The sequence below is a fragment of the Ammospiza caudacuta genome, chromosome 8 (genome assembly GCF_027887145.1).
Source record: "Ammospiza caudacuta isolate bAmmCau1 chromosome 8, bAmmCau1.pri, whole genome shotgun sequence".
NCBI classification, from domain to species: domain Eukaryota; kingdom Metazoa; phylum Chordata; class Aves; order Passeriformes; family Passerellidae; genus Ammospiza; species Ammospiza caudacuta.
This window is the reverse complement of record NC_080600.1, coordinates 26936709-26954890: the sequence shown is the minus strand read 5'-3', so window position 1 is coordinate 26954890 and position 18182 is coordinate 26936709. Positions and strand designations below refer to the sequence as shown.

The window sequence follows — 18182 nt, the reverse complement described above, 5'->3', positions numbered from 1 at the left end:
ATTTGGTTTACAATTCTTTTGCTTTAGATAAAGACCATAAAAAAAAGGGATGTAAACACAATTTTGAAAGTTATGTTAATCAAGGGAAAGTTGTTTTGTAATAACTGTGTGTAAAGATAACTGTGTTTCTCTGCAAAGCACAGTATCAGAAACAAGGCTAGAAAAGCCATCTTTTTGGCTCCTGCTCACATTCTGACTTTACTCAAGCCTTATAGGGCCAACTATCTTTAACTGTTCTTGACAAAAACAAGTCAACATTTGCAATCAGCTTGTCATGGGCAATCTGACAGGGAATATTTGGTCCAGTCCAAGAATGAGAAATGATTTGTACAATCTCATTCCTTTAAATTAAAAATAAGACACGTGTCTCAGTACTATGCACACCAAATTAATCCTATGCAGAAATAAAGCACATACAAGCTGCTATCCTGAGCACTGTACTATATCTGTTGCTTGCAGAAATGGGTGCATTTGAAACCTCAGCGTGTGAATCTCTCACTGACTGTCTTAGATGCAGGAATGGCTCTGCATCTGAACTGAAATAAAAATAAAATTAAATAAAAAGTTACAAATTGAAAAATCCTTGCATAATACTATATTTAATGCATATGCTAAATGTGTTCTCTTCTGCATCATCAAATTAGCTGATGTAGGAGCAACCAGCATTTCTAATGTAATGCCAGGAACTGCTGCTGTACACCCTCAAGATACTTTCACCTGTCACATGGGCAGAGAGCAATTCCTTTCAGGCAGTCAATAAAACAGTTTTTATCTACGAACTTTCCAACATCACATTAGGATTATTAAAAATAAAATCCAGCATGAAACAGAGAGATCTGTAAGTGTTAAATATGCATGCAATATGGAGAGAAATTACTTTAATAATAACATTAAAATATTGTCAGTGCTGGTTTAGTCAGTAGAAGTATACTCGACTAAGCATATCAACACCTTCAAGAAGCAGTTGAACTCATCACTAATAATATTTATTAAATATGCTTTGTCATATTGTGTTTTAACAGTCCTTGTCTACAGGTAAAGAACTGAGAGAAAATATGAAATAGGTTGCAAATTGGAATAGGCTGTCAGGCCCCCCAGCTGGGGTGTCTTAAATCAGCAGGATTATGCCTCAGCTTTCTTTTTTAAAATCCTCACATGGAAACACACCCCTAAATTATGGGTATTTGAAGAGGTACTGCTTAAACCCATGGCTCTGACATCACTGCAGTGGCACACAAGGTGCAGGATCCCTGATGCTCTGCTGCTGAGGTCTGAGTTAGGGGCCAGCTCCAGCAGGATGCTGAGTGCCATCAATGCCAGCAGGCAGATGTTGGGAGGTACAATATGATTGTGGTGTTCCACAGGGTAGGGCAAGTGGAGTTGATCCTATCCTAAAGGAAAAAGCTGGTATTAACCCTTGAAGAAAAGAGACTTCTATCTCTCCTAGTCACTAACCTGGAAAAAAGCATATAGGACAAATCTATAATTTTTAGAAGGAAATATGAAATTAAAAATGGCAGAAGAGAAATGGAGAGGGAAATGTTGTCTTTTGCATGACATGGCTAAGGAAATGTTAGCAATAAACTTTTTCTTTTGAGATGAGACAGTTTTTCAGTAATGTTACCTCGCTACAGAAAGTCACTGAAAGAATTTGACAGTGTAAAAAGTATTTCTCTCTTAGAAAATCTGATTTTTTCATATCTTTAGTGACAAGAATGAAGTGCTCAATACCAGGGATGCTCTGGTTAGTTGCCAGCACAGTTGCATTTATCTTCTAGTGTAAGACAACTGGTTAGCTGTTCTAAAACTTAGTAGTCCATCGCAACTTTCTTTAGCATTAAGTTGGTTTGGATGACTGTAATCCACAGCAAAATAAGCATTAGGATATTTTTTCTTCTAAACTCAAACACTTTTGTATGAAAAATATACCAAAAAAACCCAGGTAACTGCCTAACAGCCAGATGAATTGATCTCTATTACAGGAAAACACTGATTTCTTCATAATAAAATATGTACCAACAGAGAATTTATACCATGTATGACATCAGTAATGATATTTGGAAAAGGTTGCAATTTCAACCTTCCTGTATGTTTTCCTAATGCATGAATAAGTGTAACTAAATTATGTAAAATACAAGGTCTAAAACTTGACATCATACTGAAACATTGAAGAAAGAATAAGAATAATACATAAAAGTAGCATAGGTGCCACTTAGTATAATCAAAAATATGTAAAATACCCCCATATGTGTTACTGAATAGAGAGGAAAAATAAAAGAAGTATGTTATCTGTCTCATTAGCTCTTCAAACATTGCAGAGGGTATTGCTCAAATGCTTTCTCAACCACCATATCAGTCCATTCAAATACTCAGAAAAATGAATAAATGTATTCAAATGCCAGTTGGTTCCACAGAGAACTCATGACTGAACTCCAGTGAAAAAAGAACAAAACAAAACAAAACAAAAACAAAAAACCCAAACAAAAAACAACAGCAAAACACCCCCAAGAAAAACGGTATTTAAAAGAGCTGAGAGCAAGGACAGGCTGCGAGAGAGAAATACCAAAACACTGCCCAGGCATGCTGGGATGGTTTTGGAAAAGCAAAAGCTGAGCTAGATTTGAAATTCTTGGGATATCAAGGGAAACAAGAAGAGTTTGTGTTGCTAGTATGTTAGCACCAAAAGAATGAACAAATATACAACTCAATTTGTGTAGTTGTACACAACTACTGTACAAGCTGTATAGTCAAGTATACAACTTGAGTCTGCTAATGAGGGGGGAGAGTGATTTAGTGACAGTGGATGCAGATAAAGTTGAGGTACTTTAAACATTCACTGTCTCAGTCTGGGAAAGGTTTGAATCTCAAGGTTGTGAAAAAGGACTCAGATGGTGATCTGTTGAGGAATTTGAGTCCAGCTGTGTGCAGGATAAAACATACTGGGTCGTATCATCAGAAGCTTTGCCAGTAGATTGAGGAAGTGATATTTCCCCTTTACTCAGTGCTCAGATGACCACACCTGGAATAGCGAATCCAACTTTGGAACTCTAATACAAGAGAAATTCTGATAAACTTGAATGAGGCTAGCAGAGGCCGCCAAGCTGGATGTGGATTTGGTGCACATGTCCTTTGTGGAGTGGTTGAGGAAACTGGCCTTGGCTGTGAGCCTAGAGGAGAGAGAGCTCCAAGTGACTTAATAAAAGTCTTTCAATAGGTGTGAGGAAATTACCAGGAGATGGAGGCAGGTCTTCAACTGAGATGCATGGCAAAAGAATGACAGACAATGCTTTAAATTGGTGTAAAGAAAAACCAGTTTCAATATGATGGTACTGGAACAGGTTGCGCAGAGAAGTTCCATCCTGGAATCCAATTGGACAAGTCCTGAGCAACCTACTCTGAATTCTGTGTTGCTCTTGATTTTGGCAGAAGACTGAATAGGAAGACCTCCCAATTTTTCTCCTGACCTAAATGCTTCTGGATTCTATGAAAATACAATGGTTATAAAAGAGCAATCTAAGAAAAAGATTCTTTGCTATACCAGAATGGTGAAATGCTATATACTAGAGTATGTGCCATGCTAACAGAATGCTTTCTGAAAGCAAATACATCTGAGTGATTGCTATTTAATGATGCCCATGTGAAACAAACCTACTTGTTATGTAGGTTGTGCCAGTTTCTAAAAAACAAGATACAAACAAAGGGTGAAGTCCAAGAAGGGAACAGGTTACAATCTAAACTAGGTTATGAGGATATCCCTGGTTAATAACAAATTTTAGAGATATGCTAGCCAAATCAAATCAGATATATCCTGTGGAAATCTCTTTTTTCCCCCACTTTTAACTTTATGTAGATCTCACAATTATTCAGGATTGTGAAGATCAGACTCCATTATGGACACCTAAAAAGCTGAATCAAGGTAGAGTCTTATGAAATTTCAGTTCTTTAGAAGTTTGAAAAGTGGAAGGTTTTTTTTTTTGAGGAGGAGGAAATAAAGCCCCATTTGTTGCATAATACATGTAGCACCAGTTAAACACAAATAATACTCAGTTAAGTTTTGCTTTTTTTTGAAGTATTGATGTACAGACCCTTTGTGACTGGTTAGTGGTAGCACCTGAATAAGTGCTACAAATATCACAACAAAGTTCAATGTGAGACTGGCAAATGATTTTTTTTTTCTGTTTGAAAAAAGCATGAGTTTAGCAGCCACTAACTTTCTCAATAATGCCTCCTGTATTTTTACTTGCCATTTATTTGGCAGTTCTATTTTCTATATCAAATTTGGAAAGGATGAGGGCTGAAGTTTACACAGGAGTTGATTCCACCTTTGTGTTCTTTTAACCCTATGTCAAGAGAAGGAAACATTTTGGAGACTTTTGCCATTCAGTTTGGACATTTTTGCCCCAGCTATCTCTAACCCATTCTAGCACTTCAGGGTCATCTGTGACCCCTGTAAGACAAGAATGCATTTCTCTGGAAATTATTGTTTATTATGACAGGAGAGAGACATGTACACAACTGCATTATCTAGGGTGTCATCTTGGACCTGACCTGTGGTCTGAGATGCTCATATTACAATAATCCCTATTAAGTACAATTCCTATTAAAGGTATTTTGACAGAACAATCCCCTGTAATATAATTTTCTATTCTCACTCTGTTATCCCTTTTTTAGACTTGATCATGTTGGGGACTTTTTGTGGCATTTATATATATATGTACACTGGGAAATATTACAATGCAACTTTGGTGTACTGCATTCGAAAAGAGAAGAGGATAGAGCAAAAATGCAGTAGAGAAGGATGTTTTGGAACTGTGAGCTTTTCCAGAATAATACATCTTTTGAGATAAAAGACTCACTGCATTAGCCAATCAGTTCATTAGGAGCCTCTCTAATTTGCTGTTCAGTTCAAACTTCCTGTGATTTAATATATTTAATAAGAAAAGTGCTTTATTAGCAAAAATGTTGTGAACTATAGAATATCAGTTTGCATTCTATGATGGGGTAGGAAGTAATTTTGGCAGCTCCTCAACGTGGTTCTTAAACCTTCTGAGAAGGAGAAATGCACTTTTATAATATATACATATAATTGGAAATTAACTCCTTATTTTGATTTTACATGTAGAACTTCAGGTTGGTAATTTCTCTTGCAGTAACTCAACCTCAGCATACTCTTTATAGTTATGATAACTTAGTTAAATCTGATTTTTTTACTGCCTATGGGATCTATGGGGCAACAGCCTCCCCCCTCCCCTTGAACATTATCTACTTTCCAGGTAATAATCGAGACTAAATATGTAGCCTTGTTTCTCCATCATTTCAAAACAACGTTGGCATCTTTCTTCAGATATTCCTCAGAAAGTGGAAATAAAGTCCTTTATAATTTATTGTTATTTACCAAAAAATTATCCCAAGGTGAAAAGGGATTCAGAATAAAATTTTATTTAAAAGGGAAACAATTTGATTAATTCCCATGAAGCAGGGACAAATGCTCTTGCACACTTAAATGTTGAAGACATTATGTTTGAAATTCAGGCAGCCACACACAATGTATTTGTCTGGCTAATAATTATGTTTTGCGTATGTCGAGTTCTGCAGAGACAATGATGCTACTGGTAATTCTGCTACTGCAGGATCTGCTTTTTTTACAAATGAGGTCAAAAGACAATCAAAAATGAATGTAAATAGATCTGCATGGTAGCCTTGCCTACCCATCAGCTAGAAAGAAGAGTGGTCTGTGAACCATGCATTCCTTCCTCTTTTCTGCTTTTAAATAACCGTAAGCACAGGAGGGGGAAGCCACCCACACCCAGCTCCTGATCTACAAACATCACACAAATCAGACACTAATTCTGCTTGTGGCTGCACCAGAAGTGAGTAGTTTTTAATTAACTTTTTAGGCATTTGGGAGCAGGTCCTTAGATCCAATTTCTAATCTTGACATGAGAAGGGATTTGCAAGTTGCAGGATAAGGAGGAACGAGGTTTTATTACAATTTTGTGGTCATCCACAAACAGCACTCAAACTCTGCTTTATTGCAAAAACTACAAAACTTTTCTTTAAAATTCTGTGGGTAAAACACTGAATAGGCTTCTGTGCATTAGGTGCTCACATTTTTGTTGCAATAAACAATGTGTACCTTATAGAAAGGCTAAGGATGTTCTATAAAGGATGCTCTGAACAGCGACCCAGCATGGACTGGCTCAGGATTGACATTATACATAGGCTTTCACACCAGTTACTGAGCTGCTCCATTAATCCACAGAGAAGGCTCACATGTTGATTTATAGATACCTGGTTTTGTACTCCAAGGCTGTTGCCACTCTCTCATGTAATATGGTTATGTTGTCCATGACCCTAGAAATAGTCCTTCTGGGAAGAGTTGTTCTTTCAGTTGAATAGACTTTAGTGTTAAATTGATTCCTGGTATATTTTATCAAGCAAAAATAACACTGGGCACTTAAAATGGAAAAATGGAACACATTTTCCTTTCTTTTATTGTTATTATTTAAAATGGCATGGACTTTAGGTTCTTTCTTTCTTTACACTTTTTAAGCAAGTAGACAGAACTGCAACATTATTTTAACTTAACTGCCATGACAATAGGATTTATGAACTACTGAGTTTCATGTCCTTTTGAAAGTATAAAAAGAAATGCCATAAACATGCAAAATACTAATGAGATTATCTGGCAATTTTTTCCAGAGAGGAAGGAGTAAAGCAGATTGACATAAATGAGTTTTGAAAGGAGGAAATTTGCAAGCTATTTTCAGAGATCCACTTGCATTGATTTGAATGAAAATCAGCAAAGAATGCTCTAAGAAATAATCTCAAAAGGGTACAGACTCCAAAGTCTGACAACAGCTGGGAGTAAGTGCTTTAGCACGTGCATGTTAGTGATGAAACACATTTACATGATGATTAACAGCTTTTCAAGTAGCCTAGGTATAAGACAAAGACAAAACCCCCTAATATGTCCTTGTTCTGAAGTTGTCTCTGCCTGTCTATCCTGTGGATAAAAATGTAGGAAAGTTTGGTCTGTGATTTGCGTGTTTCTTTAATAATTTGCTGTCTCTTTATGCAGCAATAGAGATTCAGCTAATACTAGTTAGCAAAGTTATACTGTACGAGCAGTGCTCCAAGGCCTAAAGATCAGGATTTCTTAGTCTTACAAAAATTAAACTTTGCAATTTAATTCTACGAAAGCTATTGGCGTGCAAGCTAATTCCTGTGTCAGTAGGCATGGATATCTTGCTCTCAGGCCTTTATGAGTGCTTCTGGCCACAGAAACAACCAGTTGCCAAATAGTCCCATGCATTTGCTCAAAAAAGGCCAGGACAAGCTGTCAAGGATCAGTATTCAGATGTTGTGATAAATCCTAATTTCCAAGTATTTAAAGTAAATTCTTGTTGTGTTTCTCTGAACTGGCTGTTGAGGCATGACCTGGTTTCCACTGCAGTCTCATTTGGCAAATCAGAGGTTTAAATGAGGTAATGTGTTATTATGGAGGAACAAGGATAGGAAAGCAAGAAATTTCACCATGTAGTCAAGTACTAAATGCAGCTGTGATTTCTGGCCTAAGCTTTCTTCTGGTCATTTCCACTCACTATCTGTAATGAAATAGTTAAAAATGTGGATACTTAAATACCATTTGTAGATTTTGATTATATGATGGCTCTTTGTTAACAAATAAGCTAGAATAAATACTTTGTGTGGATAACACTTCACTGATACAACTGAAGGCAGTATCAAAACTAGGTATAATAAGATCTATAATTGGAATCTGGTTAATGAAATAAAAAAAAATAGGACCTTCCCTTTACACTGTTTACTCTGACTTTTTCTCAGATTGAATTTTGGTATTTGTGGTGATCTTTCCTGATGAGATTTCACTGTGATTTCAGTATTAAAGAATTAACAAAATGAGAAATGCAAAGGCTATACAGAGAAAATTGGTGAGGAAGCTTAAAATTGTATATCTGTGGAAATTCTGGAGGTCAAAAAGCATTTTGTGACTAGTTATGGCTATAATTCTGCTTTCAAAATGAAATTTTAGTTCAGTTTCCAAGAAATTATTCAAATATGAATGTTATTGCCTTTTAAAATATCCAGTATACTAGAATAAAAAGTTCAAGCTGTACAAAATCATAAGGCAAGTAGTTCCCACCTCAGAGACATGAACTTTCAGAGTTGCAGACAATGTGAAACGAGCAAGTAACTATAGAGCCACAATACCCTGCTGTCATTGTCATTTATCCGCTCTGCCCGGACTGAGGTTCACAGCTACAGTTCTGATTGCTTTTGAGATATGCAGTTTCCAGAGTCAATTAGCAATTTCCATAGTCAGCTTTGTCTTCCAACTCTGAATCCTATACTGCCTGATTAAGCTTTTTCCATACTTAGCTGGGAAGAGCAGGGACTGCCTAGTACACAGACTGAGTCATACACTAAGTCAAGCATGTAGGAAACACTTTAAAGCTGGACTTGAAAGCACTAACATAAAATCTAACCCACACCACTGTCCTCTTCCCATTGCTTGGAACAAGAGGGAACAGCACTCACGTCAACACTGGTGTTACTCGAAGTGCCATGTTTTGAAGTTTGTTTCATATCAAATATGCAAAAGGCTGCTATTAGAAAAGCAGTGGCTCTTCCTCTGTGTCTATTGCAAGGTATGATGTCTGATTTGCTCTCAGCATTTCTTTTTGATATATGGGCCAAGTCGGTGGAGAAGGGAAAGAACTAATCAATAACATGAATTAGGAGTATGCAATGACTCTCTTATCATAATGTAACATTAGAAAGGATGCACGATAAAGATGGAAAGAGGACACAATAAATCATGTGAAATGACACCAAAAATAGACTGACAGCATCTGTTCTTTTCGTCTCATAACCCAAAACCAAAATAGCTTTCACTACAAATAAAATGAGCATATTCAAAGCAGATAAAAAATGTTGTCAGCAATGCCTAATTAAAAAATTAAGCTCTTTTGAGGATGTGTATCACATCATAACCTTATATTACCATTTCACTCTAGAATGTGTCACCTTTCTTACTGCTATGGCATACATTTTGAAAGTCAGCAATCATTTTTTCTTTTTAGCTTAACTAGAGAAATTTGGGCCCCTTGATTGGTATAAATTGGCCCTGTGACATTCTGAATCCTGACATAAAATTATCCTATGGAAGCCCAGTGTAAGAAGAGTTCTGTCTTAACATCGTACTGAAATGAAAGACTCCTGAACCAGTAGCCTGCAGGTTTTTTATTTGTGCCATAGAGGAACTCAAAACTGTCAGAAAGGATTTTTCCAAATTAAGATTTTTTTTTTCCTGTTAAAGATGCAGTACCTAAAATATTGGCAATTTTATTCTTAATTACTTATTAAAATTATATATATATTTTCATACCTTTCTGACCCTAAACACTGAGAAAGAGAATAATTTAGAAATCAATTTAATTGTTGCTCTATTTATTCAGATACTATCTCTTTCTATAAAAGTTCCCTCCTTATTTAAAATCAATTCATCTTTACCTGGAAAGAAAAAGAATATATTGGAAAGTCAAGCAGTTGAAAAATAAGGTTGAAATTGACCTATAAATAAGTTTTCTTGGGGTTTCTAAGAGGTGCTTTATCATAATCATTAGATATCCTACATGAAATGTGAATCAGAAGAGACCTACAGTTCTGAGCAGACATAGGAGCAGTATCTGAATGGGGATGGGTAAATGAGATATTTGGACAGTGGATATTTTGGATCACTGAGGTATTCTCACTGCTGATGGGTCTCCTTGCTGTAAAATCAGCAATACTGAATGGGGATGTTTTTTTCTTGACAAGTATTAAAGCCTAAGGTAGAAACACAGCACTAGAGACACAAGAATGGATATCCTCATTTGTTTCCAAAAGTCCAACACTTTCAGTAACTGTTTGGATTTCAGCCAAGAGGTATTTTAAGAATGCCTGGAAAAAAACCCCTGGATTAAGAAAGGGTTTTTGACAGTTTTTTTTGGGGGAAACACTTTCTTTATCAAAATGCAGTCAGATAGTATTTCTTTTGTCAAGAAGTCCTACACCAGCAGGGTATCAGAGAGATTGGATTCATTGGCCTATCTCAACAGCTCCGGATAAGGCACTGAAACTGTGGTCAAGACTGCAGTTACTGACCCTCATGCTAAAACAAATCTAAGGGGACTTGATACATGTGTAAGCAGCTTTCTTTTCAGTTGTGTTTTTTATTGATTGGTAGGTTCACACAAACAGGTAGTACAACGCCTAAGCTGGCTGAAGTCTAGATGATGAGTTTCTAGATGAAGTTCTCATCTTTCTGAAGAACTCTTAATACCATTTTCACTTTATTTCATTACCATGTTTGCACAACTTTTATTCTCCTATCCTCAAAAAAAGAGCAGAAAAGGCCTTAAGATATTAGTTTGGAAATGTGCTTTGAAAATTCAAGTATGTTTAATTTGCAGTCTGTCGTGGCAAATTGGTTTTTTTGGAACTGGTAAATGGCAAGTAGTTTATGAGGTTTGTGCATATTCTGCAAATTGCTTGATCTTATCTTTGCTCAAACCTATACTCTACCTTAGTTCTTCTCAACACTAGAATATATGATGGCTAAGCTTAAATTTAAGCTGAGCTTAAATGATCCTACCTTCCTTTAATAGATATCATCTGCAAGCTTAGACAAATCTCATTATTGCCTACAAAGCATACAGTAAAAAGTAAAAATGCATTCTGTGTGGTACAGTATTTGCTGATTATTATATATATCCATTCTCAATCCCAAAATAATTATACTTTTTATCTCAAAAGTTTTACAGCTTTACCACCTCAAGCAATATTTTACATCTGTCAAGAATGATTTATGCAATAATGACTTAAACTGCAAAATGGAGTCCTCAAAGGAAGAGCTGTCAAATATTTTCACCATTAATAAATTTATTAAAATAAGAACTGATATCCTGTATAAACAATATCTTGCCTTCAAGTATAATTCAGATCATATAGCTATAAGATTAGTGAAAAAAATTTTGAGATAGTGAGGGATTTATGATATTGCTGCTTTGGTATCAGAGTATAATTTTTTAATTAAGCAGATGCTAATACCTAATGAGCAATCCTTGGAAAAGAAAATCTGTTTCAAAATAATACTTCTTGTGACTTGTATTTATCTACTGCTCTTTTTAAAAAGGGATATTTACATTAAAAAAGAAATTTTATGTGTCTTTAATCCCAGGAGTACACCCAGTGACAACTGTAGAGCTACTTGTGCTATGAGAACCTGTAAATCTGGACCTTTAGTTTTGGCACCATCTGTTCCCATTAATGATTTTTCTCAGTAATTAACTCTTTCAGTAGATATGTAATTGCCTACTGTGGCACTACTTGAAGAGGACAGAGGACTAGAACTTTGCTTGGACTGTGTTAATACTTTTCTAAAAGGAAAAAGTGAGAGGAGAAATTCAAACCAAAAGCAAACTACACTCTTATAGAAGTACTCTGAGAAAAGCTAGTAAGGATTTTAGCTGCAAATGTCAAAAACTGCTGTGAAGGCAGCACTGGTGTGGCTGGGACAGGGCCTGCTGGGTGCCCAGGTCATGCTGGGCGCACAAGTCTGGGCCACCTAAACAATTACACAAAGCCATCACAAGCATTTGATGCTTCTCTGCACCCTTCCCACACTGCACAGTGAAAAGGGAAATAGGGGCCATCCAGGTTACTCATTTATAAAACCATCATGCATAAAATTTTTTTCTCCTTTGACCACTCTATCTTTTGTCTGTCATGTTTAAGGCAGTGTAGATTCAAGTAATTGCCATTTTTTGAATATGAACTTGCGATTTTTTTTCTTCATCATTCTGTCCCATCTTCTTTGAGTGAGTAATTTGGCCAAAAATTAAAGCAGTGAACAAACAGCAGCTTTCAGTCTTGCATCATCACGATGTTTAAAACTTGAGATCCTGCACTTTCATCTAGAAAAGTGGACTATAGACCAGTAGAGAACATCAGAATCCTAATTCCCATGTGTGTGTGCAATACCACTTTTCTATAGCAAGAATTTTCTTTTAAGCTGAGCTTCAAAGCTGTGACATTTTAAAATTATATGAGGTGGTATTTAGAATCAAAAAGAAAAAGCATTATTTATAGAGTGATTCCCTTTCTGATATCTGCATTGCTGGAATTCTGATGACAGATTAGGTTTAAAAGTGATCCCATTGACATTTGCTTTACTTCAAAATATTAGAATGATTTTTCATATAATCAGTGGCTTATGGAGAGTAAATGATAGTGTGATGTGGAATAAGGTTTTATTTGCAATTCACTGGGCTTTTAGTCAGGAGTGTGTAATATGGTCCTCAGAACCTCTGGTCAGTGGAACCTCCAGCAATTCACAGCTTCTTGAGGTGTCTTCCTCCTCCGTATGTTTAGAATTACGTTAAATATTATACAGTGGCTTGCCATGAAATAAAGTATCAAATTAAGCTTTTAAGCAGGGGATAGTTCATTGGAGTAACTTGGGTTACTCACACGTAGAAAGTTACATTTCTGACTCTGCTAGAATTGACCTCTGAAAATTGAAAATTGCTGAAATTGACCTCAAGTCTCATACTCAGAGCACAAATGCAAAATAAGCCACTAACCAGGCACTAAACTCTGACATTTTTAGAAAACTCTTGAAATTTACTTTGTTTCACAACCTGGAGGAAGTCCTTGTTAGGTATCACTATTCTGTATATTGTTACAATATACAGACTATGTTATATATAGGTGTATGTATATATGCTATATATTGAAAAATCAAATTTGAAAATTTGAAAAAGTGAAGATGAAAAGTGAGGTGTTATCTTTTTGAGTTATTTAGAAGAACTATAGGATATGTTTACTAACATTCATTACATTCATCATACAGGTAATTTCAATTTCATGACACCACACAGACTTAAGGCTTTCTAACACATTTTAAAAAAATTGAACATTATGTGGATCAAAACAAAAAAACCTGTAATACAGACAATCAAGCTGACAGATAGACATGCATTTGAGTGTCAGACCTATCTTGTATTTTGAAAATTTTTGCCTGATTCACCTGCTTAAATTCACCAGATCATATAGTCCACATGCTTAAATTTAGACAAGTAAAATATAGAGACAATTAAAGTAACTATTCATAGAAGTGATGTTACTGAAAACCCTTATGCATAAGATTGTTTACAATGAATAATCTCTAACTCTGCTTTCAAAACTATTTATGAAAGATATGGCAACTTTTATGGAGGATTTCTTTGGTATGTCTCAAAGAGATTATGGCGTGCTGTATGATTTCAGAATTCAGCATTTTAGAAAAGGATCTATTCTATCTATCTATCATCTATCTATCTATCTATCTATCTATCTATCTATCTATCTATCTATCTATCAATCTAATCTTCCTCTGGTAATTGACAGATAAGCAGTACTTTTAAAGGCCTTTTCCTCCTTCCTAATGTTTTGGGAGACTTTAGGACTTTTAAACTACCACATCTCCAAACAGTGCTCCAGGCTGATGGCTGTGAAAGTTAGCAATAACATTCTCCTTTTGCAATATTATTTTTAACACATGCCAAGTTAACACAAACACAGGGTAGATGTGTAAAAGACACACAGTGTCAGTTCTCCTGGGAAATCTACGTCCAAGGCACAGCTACAAAAAATCTTAACCAAAATCTGCTCCTGACCACCAAACCAGATCTAAGAATAAAGGGCTCTACTGAGAATCTCCTACCAGGAGTATGTTTAAATATTGGTAGCGTGGGCAGAATGGCTGGCCTGAGTCCTATCTGAATTATACCAGCCTAAGCTAAAAATAATATTCCTTAAGTCTCTCCAAGATAATAGAATTATTGAGAACAGGATTTAACTCTGTGACTTTAAAATGAGAGAGCACATTGCATGTGATTCTAAAATTGATGTAAACAACACACTGGCACTTCTCCAGAACTAATTTAAGCTCAGCATTTGAATATGAATTTCCTTTTCCTTCTCCCAAGAGTGTACACAGCAAGAGACAAAATAAGGTACACCACAATTATCAATTATTTGAATTCATTTGAAAGATGTGTGTTTCTGTAAATAACTCTGGGTAATTAAGAAAAAAACAACCGACAACAAAACTCTACATATAACTAATATGTATCATAATTACTTCTCATGTGTGTGCAGTTTAAAAACTGCAAATACATTTATTAATTTTTGCTCTTAACAGGAAAAAAATATCAGCAGATTCAGCCATTCTGCATGTGTTTACTTTTTACTGAATAACAGGGAATAGTTCATAGTCTAGGCAAATCCAAGTTTTGACTCTGGTAATACTAGGACAATATCGGTAGCTCAATTGCAGGTACTTCACAATATCTCAGCTCGGAAAAAGGCTTGTCCCTTTCTTTATAAGCTAATGCTTTCTTTATGATGGGCTGTTTTTTTCTACTTTTAACTTTGTGGTAAAATATTGAATTTCAGTCAAGGTACATTTCCTCTATGCTGATTACTTTAAGTGATTTACATCTTCTTTAAACCAACTGAAAGAACTTCTGTTCCAGAGTTGCAAACACTGTGCTGGCTTCATTCAGCTGCTAGAGTGAGTGTGCAGTGACATACTCCATACATCCACTACTCTCAGGGCAGATTTCCTTACACACAAATGTATTTCACTGGACTTCAGAGAAATTACACCACCTCCAGCAAAGGGGCCGACCAATACAACATACACACTTCTTTTACCGATCAACTGCTAACCAAACATGCAAAAAGTTTTGAAAATAAAACCAGACTTTACCATCTTTGTGATAATAGGTGACTTCTACTTTTCTTTCCTCTGACCCCAGCAGGGCTTGAGCAATTTGGGCAATATGATGTCTTTTGGTCTCTGGCCCATGAAGAAAATCACAGGTGCAAGGTTTCTGCATGACATCTGGCCTGGAGAACCCGGTCATCTCACAGAACCCATCATTGCAGTAGATGATAGCACAATTCTGCACTCTAGCATTAGCAATGATGAATTTTTTATCTGCAATAAAAGAAAGTGATGCATTTTTTAGTGCTCTTTCAACATTTCTTATAGGGTCGATTGCAGAGATGAATGCTGAACAACCCTTCTTTTCACAGAACGCCTGAAATACAGAGATTTTCAGTCATTTAATGAAGATCATTTGATCCATAACTTTTAAAGAAACTTCAATTAATTTAGAATAAATTAAAGATTATTATAATTCCTTTTATAAGGAAATAAAACCAGACTATGTAAGTCTCTGTAAATCTCCTTTTGACTTCAAAATTTTGTCTGTTTCAGGCGTCACTGCAGCCCAAGCCATGAGTGCCGGTCTGTCAGTCACAACTCCAGGAAAGTCCTTGAAAAGTTAGCAGCTTCTTTTAGGGAAAAGTAGAGCCTCGGGAAGGGGGTCCTACTTTAGGGAAGGGCTTCCTGATGTAAGGTCCATCTCAATCTACTCTATAGGGGTTTTTATTGAGGTGAATGACAATAAATTTATATTATTTTAATAAATCTATCTAGGATGTACCTGAAGAAAAGTTCCTAAAAACAAAAAACATGAAACGATTGTTATGTTGGGAACAGTTTGCAAATTTCACTGAAGTTCTGTGTTAACATCCATCCTCCTTTCCCAAACTCTCATCTCAAAGACATGTTCAAAAGTTTTCAACTCTTATTAGTTTGTTTCTGTTTACCTTTTAAACACACTACTCCCATTGTAATTATAAATGTGCCTGTGATACACTTACTGCTAATAACATTAATTTTTAGCTACTCAAATTCACAAGGCAATTGCTTGCTTTCTAAAAGATTTTTACATGACACCAAGTAAACAGTGCAAGTCTTCAAAATTTTAAATATGTCTATCTTTGAACACAGCGACATATCTGCAGATTTCATTCTTACTTTTTCTGCTGTCTTTCAATCATGTTGAACTTTCACTATCACTTATCTATTTAGTAGCTAGTGCATTATTACTGTCAAAAAATCTACACTTCACTACATGAAAACTTGGAGTAGCACCACCAACTTAATATAGATATATTAGGAGTAGCACTGTCTTTATTTTTTTCTCAAAAAATATAAATATTACACATGCTAATATGGGTTTAAGTATATGGAAGTATATGAACTGGAATTACCTGTAAGGGCTCACACCAGGCTGATACTAAAATTATGCTAAATATTTAAATCAATGTACATATATCAGACTACTGTTTCTAAATTAAATTCATTTTAAGCATCAAGTGACCTTTCTTACAGCTAATAGGAAACCAGAATTCTGGCCAGGAAAAAAAGCACTTAAGCTTCAGCCTCCTCGACAGGTAGTAAACTGCTGCATTGGAAAAGATCTCACAGACTGTCCCTGAGGATGCATTTGCACTGCTTCGATAGATATTTTAGACTTACATAAAGAAAAGAGAGAAATTTGACAGCTATATCTAAATGCAGTCATGACAACAAGGTAAGAGAGTATTTCCTCTTTAATAACTCTTCTGCATATTTTCTGATTCCTCTAAATCAAAGTCTGAAGTTCTGCTTTATTTTGAAAATGTAATTATTATTAACAGCATTAACAATCATAATAATAAATCTAGCCTATTTTTTAGACATTGCAAAGACAGCAAGATTCTACATTCTGCTTTTAGAGACATCTCAGTGGTTCAGAAGAAGGTAAGAGATATTACTTCTATAGCTGTACAATATGGATACAATCAACGATAAAAACTATTCCTTGAAATAGGATGGGAAAATAGCCCCAACCCCCCTCCCAAAAAAACCCAAACCCAAACAAGCCCACTAGCCAACAATTCAAGTTAGTAATCTGCATTCTAGATCAAAAACATTGCTACTTCTGCCAGGGATCCCCTCCTTACCTCCGGGGTTTTCTTTGCAAGCTACAAACTTAAAAATAGTCTGGAGCTGCTGTCCATTTAGTCGCAAGCAGAATAAAACTACTATAGCAAAATAGATAGAAAGCGAGAACTTACTTTGCCCTTCAAATTTTCGTATAATTGTACCCAAAAATGTATTTTGTGGTGCCACATGACCTCTGCGAACAGGCATGTTTGTACAGGTCTTCGGTTTTCTGTGCACAATGACTTCTCCAAGGATCTCCTACACGGCTCCAGCCCAAAGCACCGAGCCAGCTACCCTTTGTGACAAATCATCGTCCTCTGGAGCTCGGAAATCTCTTCCCATTAGCACCACTTCTAGAGACACGCTTTTCCTATTGGAGTCAGATTCATCCCCCAGTTTCTTTCTTTTTCTTTCTTTCTCTCCTTGCTTTCTTTTCTATTTTTTTCCTGGAGGAGCTCGGACGCTATTGTCTGGGGCGGGTAGGGGTGGGGTAAGCAGGAGGAGGTGGCGGGTGGGGAAAGATTACAAGGGTAATCGATCTCTAGCACCAAACATCGCCAATTTTCCAAAGCAAATGGCTGTGACCCGGCAGTTTCCGACGCTGTAGTGGTGGTTTGAGGGCTGGAAGACTAATGTTTCTCCGCTGCCAGAGGGAGTGACGTTCCCCCCCTCCGGGCTTCACCACGGCGCGCAGCAGCTCGGATTACTCAAGCGTGGTTTAGCAAGAGCCAGCCAATAAATCTCTTCAAAACTCGGCGACAAACAGCGGCATCAGGAATAAGCTACACCCCAGCGGCACCGCGACGTGCCACATCCCCCACCGCGGCGGCTGCAGGGGTCAGCGGGGACCGAGGGCGCTGGCAGCGGGGGGGGCCCCGCCACCTCCGGCAGCCCCGGCGTCCCCGCCCTCCCGGCACCGCCGGCCCCTCCGCGGCCCCTGAGCGTGGCCCGCCGGGGAGCCCCAGGCGCTGGCAGGGCCGGGGGAGGGAGGGAAGCTGGTACACGCCCCGTCTGGGGCGGGGGGCGGCGCGAGTAGGGGTCGATGTTGAGCGATGGGGGAGCGGGGGAAGGGACCACCGGAGCCCTCGGCATCCTTCCTCTCCCCGGTGGAAGGGATTGCCGCCTCCTACGCAGCGTGACCCAGGCGAGGGCTTTCCCCTCGCCACACGACCCCCACTTGGGAGGAAGGGGGATTCCCCCGGCGCCGAACGCCGCTCCCGGGCTGCCGAGCAGGTGCCGGTCCCCGTTCGGGGCCGAGCGAGCGGCGCGGAGGGCGCGCCGGGTCCCGCGG

The 18182-nt window shown here is 37.4% G+C and overlaps 1 protein-coding gene across 2 annotated transcripts in view; it reads right to left on the bottom strand.

Moving 5' to 3' along the window:
* Positions 1–17592, bottom strand: part of KCNH7 (potassium voltage-gated channel subfamily H member 7) — a 204929-nt gene extending 187337 nt beyond the window's left edge. For both annotated transcript variants that reach the window (XM_058809419.1, XM_058809420.1), the window contains exons 1-2: positions 17023–17592; positions 14819–15049 (exon numbers count right to left, since the gene is read on the bottom strand). In XM_058809419.1, the coding sequence (XP_058665402.1) occupies positions 14819–15049; positions 17023–17098 (307 nt within the window). In that variant the 5' untranslated portion in view covers positions 17099–17592. The remainder of the gene's footprint in view (positions 1–14818; positions 15050–17022) is intronic.
* Positions 17593–18182: the final 590 nt, after the last annotated feature.